A 14,835-nucleotide genomic window follows, 5' to 3' on the forward strand; every position below is an offset into this window, starting at 1 on the left:
GGCCAATTACATTTTCTATAGTTCCGGAGAACATACAGGCATGCTAGTTTTGAGATTATTTTAACATGCCGTAACATTTACATCTTTTTGTTCCCCGCTTAGGCATTTTGAGTTGGTCTGCCTGGATCATGTTAAATGTCCTCCCCATCCCCGTTTCCTCAAGCCCATTAGGAAAAGAGTTCCTCACTGCATTCATGCAAAATGGTTATCCACAAAGGTTCCAGGGAGAATTTAAGCTTCTCATCACAGGTTCCGTTCAGGCCACATCTGTTACTGTCTTCATGAAACAACCTGCGCTGAGGGTAACGGTCATCGCGAATGCTGGAGAAACACTCTCAGTGAAAATCCCATCAGAGGCTGAGATGGTTGGAAGCAACATTTTTGACAATACACTCACCATCCGGGCTGACAATGATATCTCCGTTGTTTCCCTTTCCTACAAACCGCACTCCGCTGGCACCACTATTGTCTATCCCATGGAAAGCTTGGGTACTGAATATTATGTCATGACACCAAATGTGGGTACCGATCGCTACCGAGAATTTGCCATTATAAGCTGGGCAGAACCCACATCAATTGAGGTCTCCCTGAAAGGTCCTGTGACTTTCCAAGGAAAACCCTACTTACGAGGAAGCAAGTTGACCATCTCCCTTCAACCTTATCAGGCTGCTCAGTTCCAAGGCCAAGTGGACCTCTCTGGTACTAAAATAGTCTCCGAGAAACCAGTGGCTGTCTATACTGGACATACATGCGTCTCCAGACAAATCCAGTGTGATCATGTCCTTGAACAGCTTTTGCCTGTTACCAGCTGGGGTACCAAGTTCATTGTTCCCTCTTTACCTTTTAATACAGAGTATGACATTGTGTATGTTTCTGCTTCCCAAAGCACTCGGGTTGATGTCCAGAATGGACAAATCAAGACTACCAGGATTTTGCAGGCTGCCCGGGTAGTATTTTATGGCATTCAAGGCACAACTGCCATGTCCATCTCAGCTAGTTCTGGCATCCAAGTTATGTTTTTCAGTGACGGTGGCACCTTTGGGAATCTTAAATACGATCCATTCTTCATGGCAATACCTGATATCTCCAGCTACTGCCTGGCCTACAACACCTATAGTAGTGACCAGTTTGAGAACTATGCCCTGATCATTGCCAAATCTTCAGAAATTTCCGGGATCACTGTGGACAGCAGGCCATTGCATACTCTGCAATGGCATGTAGTCTCTGGCACCGATTACTCTTGGACTGCTCACAGCTTAGGCCAAACGCAAAATACCATCCACAGAATAGAACATCCCAGCTCCCCTTTTGGGCTGTTGAGTGTCGGGATTGCAAATGGAAAGGCTTGCGGTTCTCCTGCGGCTTGCGCAAATGGTAAGAGGAAATTGCTTCTTCCTTTCTTCATAACCTTGACTGTGTTCACACCAGTGGTGGGTTGCTCCCGATTTGCACCGGTAGTAAAACCGTTGGGAGGCTCTGCCCACTGACCCTGATGTCATCAAAACACTTCTGCGCGATGCGTGTGAGTGAAGCAAGCACACACGCACAGTCCCATTGCAAACTGGTAGTAAAGGTAAGTAGAACCCACCCCTGGTTCACACAATATGTTTAGCCAGGTGAACAAAAGCCCTAACAGATGCTTTTGGGCAACTTACTAAGCTTGATTAATACATAATTTGGTGGGGTTTTTTTTTTTTTTTTGTGGCTTAGAATTATTATTATATGAATCCAATCAGTGGTGAAATTTGCTGGCTTAACAACCGGTTCAGTAAGCGCTGCTTTGCGTGCACTCACGCCAAAGTCACGCTTGCGCGAAGAGCTGAAAATGGAGCATTTAGAAGCTCAGCTGCTTACCTTCCAAGTCAGCAATGGTTAAGTAGAACAGTGGGGGGTGGGGGATGGAATCAGCTGTGCAGCGCGATTGAGATGAGCTACAAAGCAGGAAATAAAGGACAGGATACAGCGGGGGCGTGGGGGCATGGCCAACTGATCATCGGAGCTACCGGTTTTCCCGAACCGGTCTGAACTGGCTGAATCCGACCCATTTGGTGGGTCTATGTTTTAAAGTATTCTGCAGACATGGGGAATAAATTAATTCAGTAATCAGATTCAACATAGTGTTTTAAGGTTATGTTTCTTTCTTCCTTTAACTGACCTTTGCCTAACCTGATGCCTTCCAGATATATTAGATTATATTCTTGTTATTTATCCTATATGTGGAAGGCTTTTTAATCAACCTGATATATGTGGCATCAGCGTGATGCAATATTATGCAGTGCAATAATATTAACTATTGTTGTGACCAGACCCAAGTAGTTAGTATTAAATACAAACAGTTCAAAAACAAACAGACTTTATTAGAACAGCTGAGAATTAACTCATTCTCAGTGTAGTCCAAACTAAATTAAAGCAAATTCTTCAAAACACCATTCCACAGTTTATCACTGACCTTAGGATAGTTAGGCAAACTTCAGAAGCAGCAGACGCCAAAAAGAAATGAATACAGTGAAACAAGAAGCAATTCTCTCAATGGTTGTTTTCCAGCAAAGAGGCCAAGAGCCGTTGCTGGTTTTTTAAGTCTTATGGGAGGGGCCAATCATCTCTTGGCCCTACTCCCGAGTAGTCCTCTCTGCTTTTTCTGCTCCTGCCTTCTGGCAGCTCTTCTCATACGTGCACTAGGAACAGGCTCCTCCTGTTCCTCTGCCTCTCTCCTGTCAGCCTCTGGAGGCTCCGAAGTCCGCACATCACTCCCCGATGGCCCTGGCTTCTTCTCTGCCTCCGATGCAGAGCCTTCATCCAGGCCTTCCCCAGCCTCCAGGACTGGCCCATGTTCTTCCTCAGCCTCATTGCTGTCCAACTCCGCTGGCAGCTTCACAGGCTGCAAGTGGACCACAACAACTATATACTAGGGATGCAGTAGTGGGTTTCAAATCCCGGAGCTACCAGTTCACTATTGGGAATGTGTGGGTGTGCGTGCTCGCTTCTGCATATGTGTAGAAGGTTCTGCACATGCGCAGAACATTTTTGATGATGTCTGGGAAGGTGGGTGGAGCCTCCCGCTGCCGCCGCTACCAGTTCGCCCAAACCAGGGCAAACTGCTAGCAACCTACCACTACAGGGATGGGTCTATTAACTTTGTACTGTGTCTGCAGGCTTCTAAGAAGTCAACCATTGTTGAAAAAAAGAAGATAAGGTTGGGGAAACATTTGAATGAATCCATCCAACCTCTCCCAGAAATTATTGCTGTGGAATCCCAAAACTGATTTCTCACCTGACAGTTTGGATGTAATTTTCACTCCCAATGTCTCTCTCCCATTAATACAAACAGTGGGGTGGGGGGAGGATGCATGGAGGAAATATTTAGAGGATAGTCGAAACAAGAAATATTTTTCATGCAAACTTCATTAGACCAACATATTTCAAGGTCCAAAATGGATATGTCCTCTTTTTCAGTAGTGCTACATTCATGATATTCAAAGCAGTCTCAAAGATGGGTTTCAATGGGATAGAAAGAGGAGGTTAATAGGAAAACTACACCCATTAACATAAATTAATTTATCCTAAGATCTAAGCGGTGAATCTTCTGAGTTAATCAACAGTGTCATATATTGCTGGGTTCTGTTTTCCTCTCTCAGATCCCTGCAGAGCGCTCAAGTGCAGGACCAAAGAAGTATGCAAAATACTACAGGGTCAAGCAACTTGCATCCATAAGTACACGGGAACCTGTGTGGGCACCACAGCCAAGTATTTCCAGACTTTTGATGGCCTCTTTATGGATTTTAAAGACTCTGGCACATATAGCATTGCACAGTATTGTGGCAGCGACCCAAAGCTTGAGCCCTTCAAGGTTGAAGAGAAGAACAGCAAGATGGACATTCAGGGTGTTTTCAAGCTCCAGCAAATCTGTATCAAAGTGTATGATCACAGTATTACTATTGACAAAGAAGAAGATGTCCGCATAACGGTAGGAACTGCAGCTGATTGGTTTGCATCTGTTTCATTCCTCATTACTTTTTAAAGCATATTATGTTATAAAATGCAAATAGCAACAAAGATAATGAGGGAATGGGGAAAGGTACAAAGTAAAAAGGAAAGGGGAAAAAAAGCAGGGACTTCCAATTTTTTTTCAGTGCTTCTCTCCTTGATCAGTTTGCATCCATTCAGTGGTGGGATTCAAGTAATTTAACAACCGGTTCTCTGCCCTTATGATTTCTTCCAAAAACCAGTTTTCCAAACTGCTCAGAAAGTTAACAACCGGTTCTCCCGAAGTGGTGCGAACTGGCTGAATCCCACGACTGCATCCATTGCTTCTTGTCCTGCCTTCAAGTGCTTTGGAAAATAGGACTCTGCCTCTTTTTTGTGGCAGCCCCTCAAATATTGGAACACTCCTATCATGTCACCCCGAGTCCTTCTTTTCATCAAACTAGACATAGCCAATTCCTGCAACCGGTCTTTGTATGTTTTAGCCTTCACTTAGCTAATTTATTTATTATTTTATTTTATTTTATTTACAAATATTTATATGCCGCCCTTCTCCCAAAGGACTCAGGGTGGCGAACACAAATTTAAAAACATACAATAATAAAGGAAAATTCTAATTAAAACCAATTTAAAACAAAGACAAATAAATAATAAAACCCGAGAATCAGAATCAGCCCATTTGTTGAAATATCCAAGTCTTTAGGCCTCGATGGAAGGAGCGGAGATCAGGCGCCGTCCGGAGCTCGGTGGGTAACTCATTCCAGAGGGCAGGAGCACCCACAGAGAACAAATCATCTTTGTTGCTCTTCTTTGCGCTTTCTAGAGTCTCAACATCCTTTTTATATCGTGGTGACCAAAACTGGATGCAGTATTCCATGTGTGGCCTTACCAAGGCATTATAAAGTGGAATTAACACTTCACGTGATCTTGAGTCTATCCGTCTATTAATGCAACCTAGGACTGCGTTGGCTTTTTTGGTGGCTGCAACACACTGCTGGCTCGTATTCAAGTGATGTTAGGAAATGTTAGTTAGGTCTTGTTTCTTTTCCTTTTCTCTTTCTAGGTCAATGGTCTGGAGGTCACCATCCCTACCACGGTGGTAAACGGCAAAGTCAAAATCAGCCAGAGCAACGGACATCTCACCATTGCAACCGATTTTGGCCTTCAGCTATCATTTGACAACAACTGGGCTATTGTGGTGACTCTCCCCAGCAGCTATTATGGAACCACCTGTGGGCTCTGTGGGAACTTCAACGAGGTAAGAACAGATGACATGGTTGATCTTAATGGCACACAAGTGTCCTCCATCATGGCCTGGGCCAGTAAGTGGAAAGTCGATGACCAAGATCCTGCTTGCTCAGATTCCTGTCAAGGAAACTGCTTGGCTTGTGATGACAGCCAGAAGGAGTTTTATGGCAGTGGGAAATATTGTGGAATTATTAGCCATCTTTCAACCGAACTTTTTGGGGCGTGTCATTCCATTGTGGACCCCGCCAGCTACTACAATGACTGCATCAACCGAATGTGTGACAACCAAAGGGACAATGATGTGCTGTGCCAAGCAGTGGAGGCTTATGCCATGGCCTGTGAAGAACGGGGCATCCTTGTTAACGAATGGAAAAAGGCATCTGGCTGTGGTCAAGACCCAACTGACCACCACACAAACGAGACAATTGATGAAGGTATCTGTACAAAAGTGAATGTTTTGGAATCATTTCCTTTCCATCCAGAGAAACTAGGAGGGTGTCTGTGAGCCCCTTGCCCCACCCAATATGCAGCTGAGGGCTATGCTGTCTCTTATCTGACTGGTCCTCTGTCAGTGCCTCTTTGCCTGGGCTCACAAGCTCTTTCCCATCGAGGGCCACAGACAGAGGTGGGCTGCACTTACTTTAACAAAGGGTTTGCTGGTTGTGAGCTCGCACACGCCCCTTTGGGAGAGAAACAGAGCTTCAAACATGGTCCTAATCAACTCAAGCAGCTCCAGTGAGTACAACAGGGGCACCGCAGATCAAAGCTGGGCCAGCCAATGAGCAAGAAAGTTAGTTATAAATGGGAAGCATAGCACAGTTCCAGCTAGCGATCGGAGCTAAGGATTCGCCTGAACCCTTGCGACCATGCAGCAGCCCACCACTGGCCACAGAGAATGGACTTTGTAATACTTGAAATGTGGCATTTGTAGTAGACGATTACAGATTCTCATTTTGGGGGGGAGGGAGGAATTGAGTCTAAGATCCCTGTTCCCATCATCTCATTGTTGTGACCCAGGCCCAAGTAGGTAGTAATCGACGCAAGCAGTTCCAAAACAAACAGACTGTCAGCCCCTCAAGATTTATTTTGAGACGACTTCGAACTTTGACACAGACTTTATTAGAACAGCTGAGAATTAACTCATTCTCAGCGTAGTCCAAACTAAATTAAAACAAACTCTTCATAACATAAATTCTTCAGTCTAATCACCAATCTTGGTATAATTAGGCAAACTGCCTAATTATACCAAGATCGTAAAATGGGCAAAACTCACTTAACCATTGTCTTGCTTAGCAACCAAAATTTTTGGCTCAGTTGTGGTCATAAATCAAGGACTATCTGTATTCCCCCACCCAGCGGTGAAATCCAGCTGGATCTATTAGGCTCGTGCGAACCGGTAGGGCCGGTGGCAGGAGGCTCCGCCCACTCAACAGGTCATCATTATGTCCTGTTTTTGACCCTCTGTGCATGCGCAGAAGAGGCGCGCGCACTCACATTTCTGAACCGGTAGGAAAGATACGTGCATTTCACCGCTGCCCCCCACCCCGCCCCGGGAGAGCTTGCCAGCTGAACAGTAGGTCATATTCATAAAGATGGTTTTAAAGACATGGACAACTTCACTTCTGTTCTGATGTCTCTCTTAGGCTTGTCCCCCTCTTTGAAAACAACATTTGCAGTGCTTCTCTGCATCTGGACCAATCTGTGATTTAAGTGTGTGGTTTATTAATCACAATCCAATATTGCCTACTCTCCCAACAGCTCACATTTGCCCTGAGAACAGTCACTATGAAGCCTGTGGAAATGCTTGCCCAGATACCTGCTCTGAGCCTTCAGCCTCCTCTTTCTGCACACTGAATTGTGTACCAAATTGCCAGTGTAACAGTGGTTATGCCCTGCATGACAGCCGGTGTGTCCCTGTTGAAAGCTGTGGCTGCCTCTACAATGGCGTCCAGTACGAACTGGGAGAAGAATTCTGGGAAGACGAGAACTGCCTTTCCCGCTGCAAGTGTGACCTCAGCCAGGGGACGGTAAACTGCTGGAAGGCCAGTTGTAAGGCCAATCAAAAATGTACCACGGTCAACGGCGTGCACCACTGCAAAGGGTCAGCTTACTCCACCTGCATTGGAACTGGAGATCCTCACTATACTACCTTTGATGGGCGGAAGTATGACTTCCAGGGTAGCTGCGTTTATCAGATGGCGGGGATCTGCTCCGAGGACAGCAGTCTCACCCCGTTTTCAGTCATAGTAGAAAACAACAATCGAGGCAATAAGGCCGTGTCCTTTACCAAAGTCGTGACTTTGGAAGTCTACAATATGATCCTCAGCCTGAGCCAAGAGCATCCACGCAAAATCCAGGTAAAAAAAAAAAATACTAAAGGATGGAGAAGGTGAAATAAAGGGAAGTGTATGGTTTATTAGGGGTAGAGTGTTGTATGAGTCAGCTATCAAGTTGTCTGACTGCAACTTGATTGCTGTACCCAGACAGAGGTTAGTTAATGTTTAAAATAAAGCCTTCCCTTCCTTCCTTTGCCCTCCTCTCCCCTCCTTGCCTTCTCCTTCCTTCCTTCCTTCCTTCCTTCCTTCCTTCCTTCCTTCCTTCCTTCCTTCCTTCCTTCCTTCCTTCTTTCCCTTCCTCCTTCCTTCCTTCTTCCCTCCTCCATCTTTTTCTTCTCTCCTCCCTCTTTCCTTCCCTTCCCTTCCTTCCTTCCACCCTCCCTCCCTCCCTCCCACCTCTCCTTCCCTCTTTTCCTTCTTTCCTCCTCCTTCCTTCCCTGTTTTTCTTCTCTCCTCCCTCCCTCAGCAGATATTTTCTTCTTTTCAAAATCTTTTCCTTCATTTATTACTACCAGCTTTTTAATTCATCCTAATCTCCTTCAACTTGCTCTTCACTGTTTTTCACTTCTTCCTTCGTTGCACAACCACTATAATATTTCATCTTTGCTATGTGGAGCTACATCTCTCCAATGGCCACATCAGCCAAAATGTCAATTGCAGTGACCTTTTTTTTAAAAAAAATCCCGAGAGTTCATTATTTTGGTCCTGAAAATTCCCCATAGACTAGCTGGAAACTGTTTCTAATAAAGGGGACAGGAAACGTTCAGCTCTGGCATCATCACATCATCTTAAGAATTAACATAAGCAGCTCCCTACCTCTACCACACCCTACAGCACCCCCAAGTAATTTTATAAAGCTGAACTTGTCAAAAAAAAGGTTACCTAAATTTACTAACAAAATAACTGAAAATTCACTGAAAAAGACCCTTGGTCTTCCCTGTATTCCAGGTTAATGGAGTCTTGTTGGACCTTCCCTTCTCCTATGAAAATAAATTGAAGGTCTACACCAGTGGGGTCCATGGCTTCATCAAGACAGACTTTGATCTGCGTGTCAGCTTTGACTGGTACAGCTATGCCCGGGTCATCATTCCAAAAACCTATGCCAATGCACTCTGTGGCCTTTGTGGTAATGCCAATCAAGATCCAAGTGATGACCTTCTCACGAAAGAGGGAACACAAGCAGAGGATGAAATCCAATTTGCAAACAGCTGGCAGGTGAAGGAGGTCCCGGGGTGCTCCACAGGATGTACTACTAACTGTCCAGTCTGTAATGATGAGCAGAAGCAAATCTACAAGGGAGACCAATTCTGTGGCATCCTGATAAAAAAGAACGGACCGTTCAGGCAATGCCATAAAATGATCGATCCAACGTCCTACTTTGACGATTGTGTCTTTGATACCTGTGTGTACAAGGGCCATCGTGATACCCTCTGTGGTGCCATCAGTGCCTACGGAACAGCCTGCCAAGCTCTGGGCGTCCAAGTTAAGCCATGGAGATCAGCTTCTTTCTGCAGTAAGTGCAGGGGTGGGCTTCAAAAATTTTAGCAAGGGGTTCTCTGCCCAGTTGCTGGGTGGGCATGGCCATAGTGGGCGTGGCCTAGTTGACCTCGTGCACCATGGGGGGGGGCGTTTTTGCCCTTCCCAGGCTCTAGAGGCTTTCCTCGATCCTCCAGGAGGGTGAAAATAGCCTCCCCAGGCTCTGGAGGCCCTCTGGAGGCCAGAAATGGGCCCATTTACGGCCTTCCCAAATTTCCGGTAGGCCCGTTTTTCACCCTTCCCAAGCCTCCGTGTGCACCCTGCACTTACCTGCATCCAAAACAGACAGCGTGGGGACTCCTGGGAGGGGGGGGTTGAGTGGGAGGGCCCGCCAGGAGTGGCATTTGGGGGTTCTCCAAACTGCACAGAAACTTAGCTAGAGGTTCTCCCGAACCCCTGCGAACCCCCAGCAGCCCACTCCTGAGTAAGTGTTATGTTCAGATATTTTAGCCACAGCCATGTGCTTTTGCAGGAACAACTGCTTCTGTCCTTTCTATGATTATTGTGTTCCCAAGGTAGAGAATCCTCCTAGGAGTCAACCACATATTAATGAACCTTCCCTGAAAATATGATTTCAGGAAATATTATTATGGTTTTCATAGCCTTTCAAGCTTGGTGGTGAGCCCATTTTGATGGCAGAGAAACCACTTGACCAATAAAAAATTCTATTCTATATATAAATTGTAAGGACACAAGCAACAAAGTTACAGTCATGCAGTCATTAAGTGGGAGGAGATGGGTGATAGGAACGATGAGAAGATTAATAGTAATAGTAATGCAGACTTGGTGAATAGTTTGACAGTGTTGAGGGAATTATTTGTTTAGTAGAGTGATGGCATTCAGGAAGAAACTGTTCTTGTGTCTAGTTGTTTTGGTGTGCAGTGCTCTATAGCATCGTTTTGAGGGTAGGAGTTGAAACAATTTATGTCCAAGATGCGAGGGGTCTGCAAATATTTTCACAGCCCTCTTTTTGACTTGTGCAGTATACAGGTCCACAATGGAAGGCAAGTTGGTAGCCATTGTTTTTTCTGCAGTTCAAATTATCCTCTGTGTCTGTCTTGTTGGGTTGCAGAACCAAACCAGACAGTTATAGAGGTGCAGATGACAGACTCAATAATTCCTCTGTAGAAGGTGGTGAATTTATCCTACGCACCTTTCTCCTTGTATTTTCTCCCACAAAAAAACCTGTGAGGTAAATTGAGCTGAAAGGGAGTGACTAGCTCAAGTTCACCCAGCTGGCTTTCATGCCTAAGGCAGGATTAGAATTTACAGTCTCCCGGTTTCTCGTCTGGTGCCCTAATAACTGGGAGACCATGAGTTCTAGTCTTGTTAGAAGGAAGAGTGAGTTCTACTCCTGTTAGAAGGAAGGTCTAGTGTTTTTCTTCCCCATTCTTTCTTTCAGGTCTTCCTTGTCCACGTAATTCCCACTACGAACCCTGTGGAAATGGCTGCTCTGCCACTTGTCAGAGTCCCTCAGCTCCAGAAACCTGTAAAGCTCCCTGCGTGGAAGGATGTTTTTGTGACTCTGGATTCATTCTGAGTGGAGATCAATGTATTCCCATTGCTGAGTGTGGCTGTACGCACCAGGGCAGGTACTACAAGAAGGGAGAGGAGTTCTACCCTACCACCTCTTGCCAGGAGAAGTGTCATTGTATGGACAATGGAGCGATTGAATGCCACCAGTTCTCTTGCGGTGCTTATGAGGTGTGCAGGATGGAAAATGGGATCCAAGGTTGTCATCCTCTAGGATATGGAACCACCACAGCTACTGGTGACCCTCATCACATTTCCTTTGATGGGCAAAGTTTTGATTTCCATGGCTCCTGTACTTACATCCTAGCCAGAGTATGCAGCAAGGATCCCCGATTAGTGCAATTCTCAGTGTTGGTGGAGAATGAGAAGCTTGAAGGTTGGCGTGCATCGACAAGAAAAGTTATAATCTCAGTGCAAGGATATTCCATTGTCCTTGAAAGGGGAATAAAGTGGAAGACCATGGTATGTGTCTGATATATATTAGCGTAATAACAGTGAATAACAGATGCTGATGTTGCCCGCAAATGTAAATATTTCATAGGTATGGCCTAGCTTTTTGCTTATGCCTGCAACTAAGCATGTGTGACTAGAAGTAACATCCTTCATCTAAATCAGGAATGCCCAACTTCGGTTACTTTAAGACTTGTGGACTTCACCTCCCAGAATTCCCTGGCTATCCATGCTGGCTGGGGAATTCTGGGAGGTGAAGTCCATAGAACATAAAGTTTCCAAGGTTGGACACCTCTCATCTAAACTATATCCTATGTCTTTATACAGGTGGATGGAGAGTATTATACATTGCCAATGAGCACCATTGATGGAAAACTTTGGATCACACAAGAAGGGAACAACATCATTGTCCAGTCACCTCTTATTCTCAGAGTCCTCTATGATGCTTCCTCACATGTCCACGTCTCAGTTTCTAGCACGTATCATGGGCACCTGTGTGGCTTGGGTGGCAACTTCAATAGTGACCAGAGTGATGATTTTATGCTGTCTAACGGAAAAATAACTCAAAGCATGGATGAGTTCGGTGCTTCCTGGAAAGTTCCTGGGAACGGTGGTCAATGCTCTGACGGTTGTGGGGAGAACTGCCCCACCTGTCATGCTACCCAGACTGCACCCTATGAAACGGAAAGTTCTTGTGGAATGATCCGATCCAAGACAGGTCCCTTTAAAGCCTGCCACCCATTGGTTAGCCCCGTTGACTACTTCAGATTTTGCCTCCATGACATGTGTTTGGCCAATGGAGCAGGAGATACCTTGTGTCAAAGTCTTCAAGCCTACATGGTTGCATGCCAGCTAGCTGGAGCCAATGTTGGACCTTGGAGATCAACGTCCTTCTGTTGTAAGTTTGAGATACTTAATGATCACTTCTTTTGGGCTGTTGTTTGTCACTATATTTCCAAGGTGATGTCTTTATTCAAGCTCATATTAAAGAGACACCAGAAACACTGTATCTTAGATCTGTGCAAACCAGGTACAATGAGGTGTTCGAAAATATTGGTAGCTCAGGGTTGGGAGGGTGGATTGGATTATGGGAATCCTCCGAGCTTGGTTTTCACTGCAGATGTTTCATTTGTCACCTAAGTAACATTGAAGATGCTACTTAGATGGTAATCAAAGGTCTGCAAGTAAAAACTAAGCTCTTACAACGCAATCAACTTTGGCATGTCGCTTCAAGTATCGGTAGAGATACAACCTGTCTTCAGGCAAAGAGGTTGTAGAAAAAATGCTTTTAATTTTTTTTTTTAAAAAAAGCCTCTGATGATCGCGCAGCTCAGCTGGGCATTGGGGGGGCAGGCAGGGATTTTTGCTACCAGTTCTCCGAACCACCAACTGCCATCGCGACCAGATCAGGCGATCCGGTCCGAACAGGGAGCATTTCACCCCTGGGACAAACCATGATCTGGTTGAATGAGAACAACGCTGAAGTTTAAGTACCCTCTAAATGAATATGATTTGTTTCCGTCTTGCTCTTTTCAGCTCTTTCCTGCCCAGCTCACAGTCATTACAAGTTGTGTACTCGATCCTGTGACTTCACATGTGCTGCTTTATCTGCCCCAACTCACTGCACAGGAGAATGTTTTGAAGGCTGCCAGTGTGACAATGGCTACGCCTTTGATGGGGAGGAATGTGTGTCTCTGGATAAGTGCGGGTGTGTTTATGAAGGGCGTTACATCAAGGTAGGTGTGATTCATGAAATAAGTTCTTTGTAACTCAACCAGGAAGCTTTCTTTGTGACAGAGCTTGGGAAAAATTGCTCCTAAGTTACGGTATTTGTCGCTGCCATGGTTCAGAAATTGTAAACATGTTGATTTATCTCACTGACAATATTTGGGCAATTACAGTTAGTCCTTGTTTAGTGACATTCAAAGCAGGGGTGGGTTCCACTTATCTTTACTACCGGTTTGCAACAGGAACACGTGCATGCACAGATTATCAGTGATGATGTTGGGGCGGGTGGGTGGAGCCTCTCACTGTTATTACTACCGGTTCGCAAGAACCGGACTGAACCGGGAGCAACCCGTCACTGATTCAAAGTCACAATGGGCACGTCCAGAGCTACTTATGACCCATTTCTGAAGTTCCAATGGCCACCCCTTCTGTGGTCACGTGATTGCATTTTGGGTGCTTGGCCAACTGGTTTGCATTTATGGCCATTTGTGACCACACTCACATAACCACATAACCACCATTTTTGATTATTTATCTATCTATCTATCTATCTATCTATCTATCTATCTATCTGTCATCTATCTATCTATCTATCTATCTATCTATCTATCTATCATCTATCTATCTATCTATCTATCTATCTATCTATCATCTATCTATCTATCTATCTATCTATCTATCTATCTATCTATCATCTGTCTGTCTGTCTGTCTGTCTGTCTATCTATCTTTGTCAGTTTTCAGCATTTACTTCCGGTTTCTGGCAAAAAATGCCCATTGCAGAAAAATGGATGCTTTAACTTAATGGCCGTGATTGTTAGCTTAGCGACCACCACAAAAAAAGTAATTAAAACAGGTGTGGTCACATGGTGACCTGCTTAACAACTTCCATGACTTTCAACTGTAATTCTGGGCTCAATTACAGGTAGTCCTCAATTTACCACAGTTCGTATAGTGACCGTTCAAAGTTACAACAGCACTGAAAAATATGACCTCTAACCGTTTTTCACAGTTATAATCTTTGCAGCATCCCCATGATCATGTGATCAAATTTAGATGCGTGGCAATTGGTTCATATTTATGACTGGCTTGGTTGCAGCATCTACCTGCTTTCACACACTTGCTCGCTAATTCACACAGTGAAGCAAGGTGTCTTTGCTTTCGAGCCAGCTTACCATCTAGCCCGCTACTGCCATACACTGTTAGTCTTTTGATTAAACTAGGGTTTTGCATGCCCTGTGTGGTCGACAGGTAAATCCCATTATCGTTTTAAAGAGACAAAGACCGAAATAATCCTGTAACAGAGTTTATTCTTTGCAAAGGGACTTTCTCTCTAAAGTAGAGAAAGACGGAAATAAAACAATTTACACAAGTTTTTATAGTCTTCAGGACATTCAGAATACACGTCAATAAAGTACCTTGGGAATCAGTTCCAGATCTTACATAACATCTTATATAACATATGCAGTACATAATTCCACCCTGGAAATTCCCCAATTCCCAACAGAAATACCCCTCAAAAACATCAATTGCGTACTTCCTTTAATTAATAAGGGCAAGTTAACCCAGGAACGTATTTCCTGCAAAACAAACATCTTCTCAAAAACAGGAATTACACATTTCCTTTCTCATGTTCTTAAATGTCAGCTAAATTATATAATCAGGTTATACAAAGTAAAACAAAACCTTAACATGATTTCAAAATGGCGTAACTCAGGTTATGCTTTTACAGGAATAATTCCTATTTTTCTCACACCCTGATATATTCATTGAAAAATAATCCAGATGCTAAAAATGCTCAGCTTCTTTTACGCTCCTTCACAACCATTTTATCTCTAATTTATATTTATATGAAGGCTTTTTTTCCCCTTCTTCTTCTTACATTCCAGCCAGTCAGGGATTACATGTTAAAACAATACCTAGCCAATCTGAATTGACTACTTAAAGAGAATGCCACAATGGACATATTCTGGAGTTTTTATGCGTCTGACACAAGGGGGTCAAACTTGATTTCATTGAGAGCC

The 14,835-nt window shown here is 44.4% G+C and overlaps 1 protein-coding gene across 9 annotated transcripts in view; it reads left to right on the forward strand.

The window, feature by feature from the left end:
* The window catches only part of LOC117669319 (IgGFc-binding protein-like), a 39,093-nt gene that overhangs the window by 10,879 nt on the left and 13,379 nt on the right, over positions 1-14,835 (forward strand). For all 9 annotated transcript variants that reach the window (XM_087876401.1, XM_087876406.1, XM_087876405.1 and 6 more), the window contains 8 exons: positions 103-1,374; positions 3,636-3,964; positions 5,045-5,663; positions 6,988-7,586; positions 8,514-9,078; positions 10,504-11,096; positions 11,412-11,982; positions 12,621-12,820. In XM_087876401.1, the coding sequence (XP_087732527.1) occupies positions 103-1,374; positions 3,636-3,964; positions 5,045-5,663; positions 6,988-7,586; positions 8,514-9,078; positions 10,504-11,096; positions 11,412-11,982; positions 12,621-12,820 (4,748 nt within the window). The remainder of the gene's footprint in view (positions 1-102; positions 1,375-3,635; positions 3,965-5,044; positions 5,664-6,987; positions 7,587-8,513; positions 9,079-10,503; positions 11,097-11,411; positions 11,983-12,620; positions 12,821-14,835) is intronic.

Source organism: Pantherophis guttatus, chromosome 10, assembly GCF_059756535.1.
Source record: "Pantherophis guttatus breed Tessera chromosome 10, ASM5975653v1, whole genome shotgun sequence".
Classification (NCBI taxonomy): Eukaryota; Metazoa; Chordata; class Lepidosauria; order Squamata; family Colubridae; genus Pantherophis; species Pantherophis guttatus.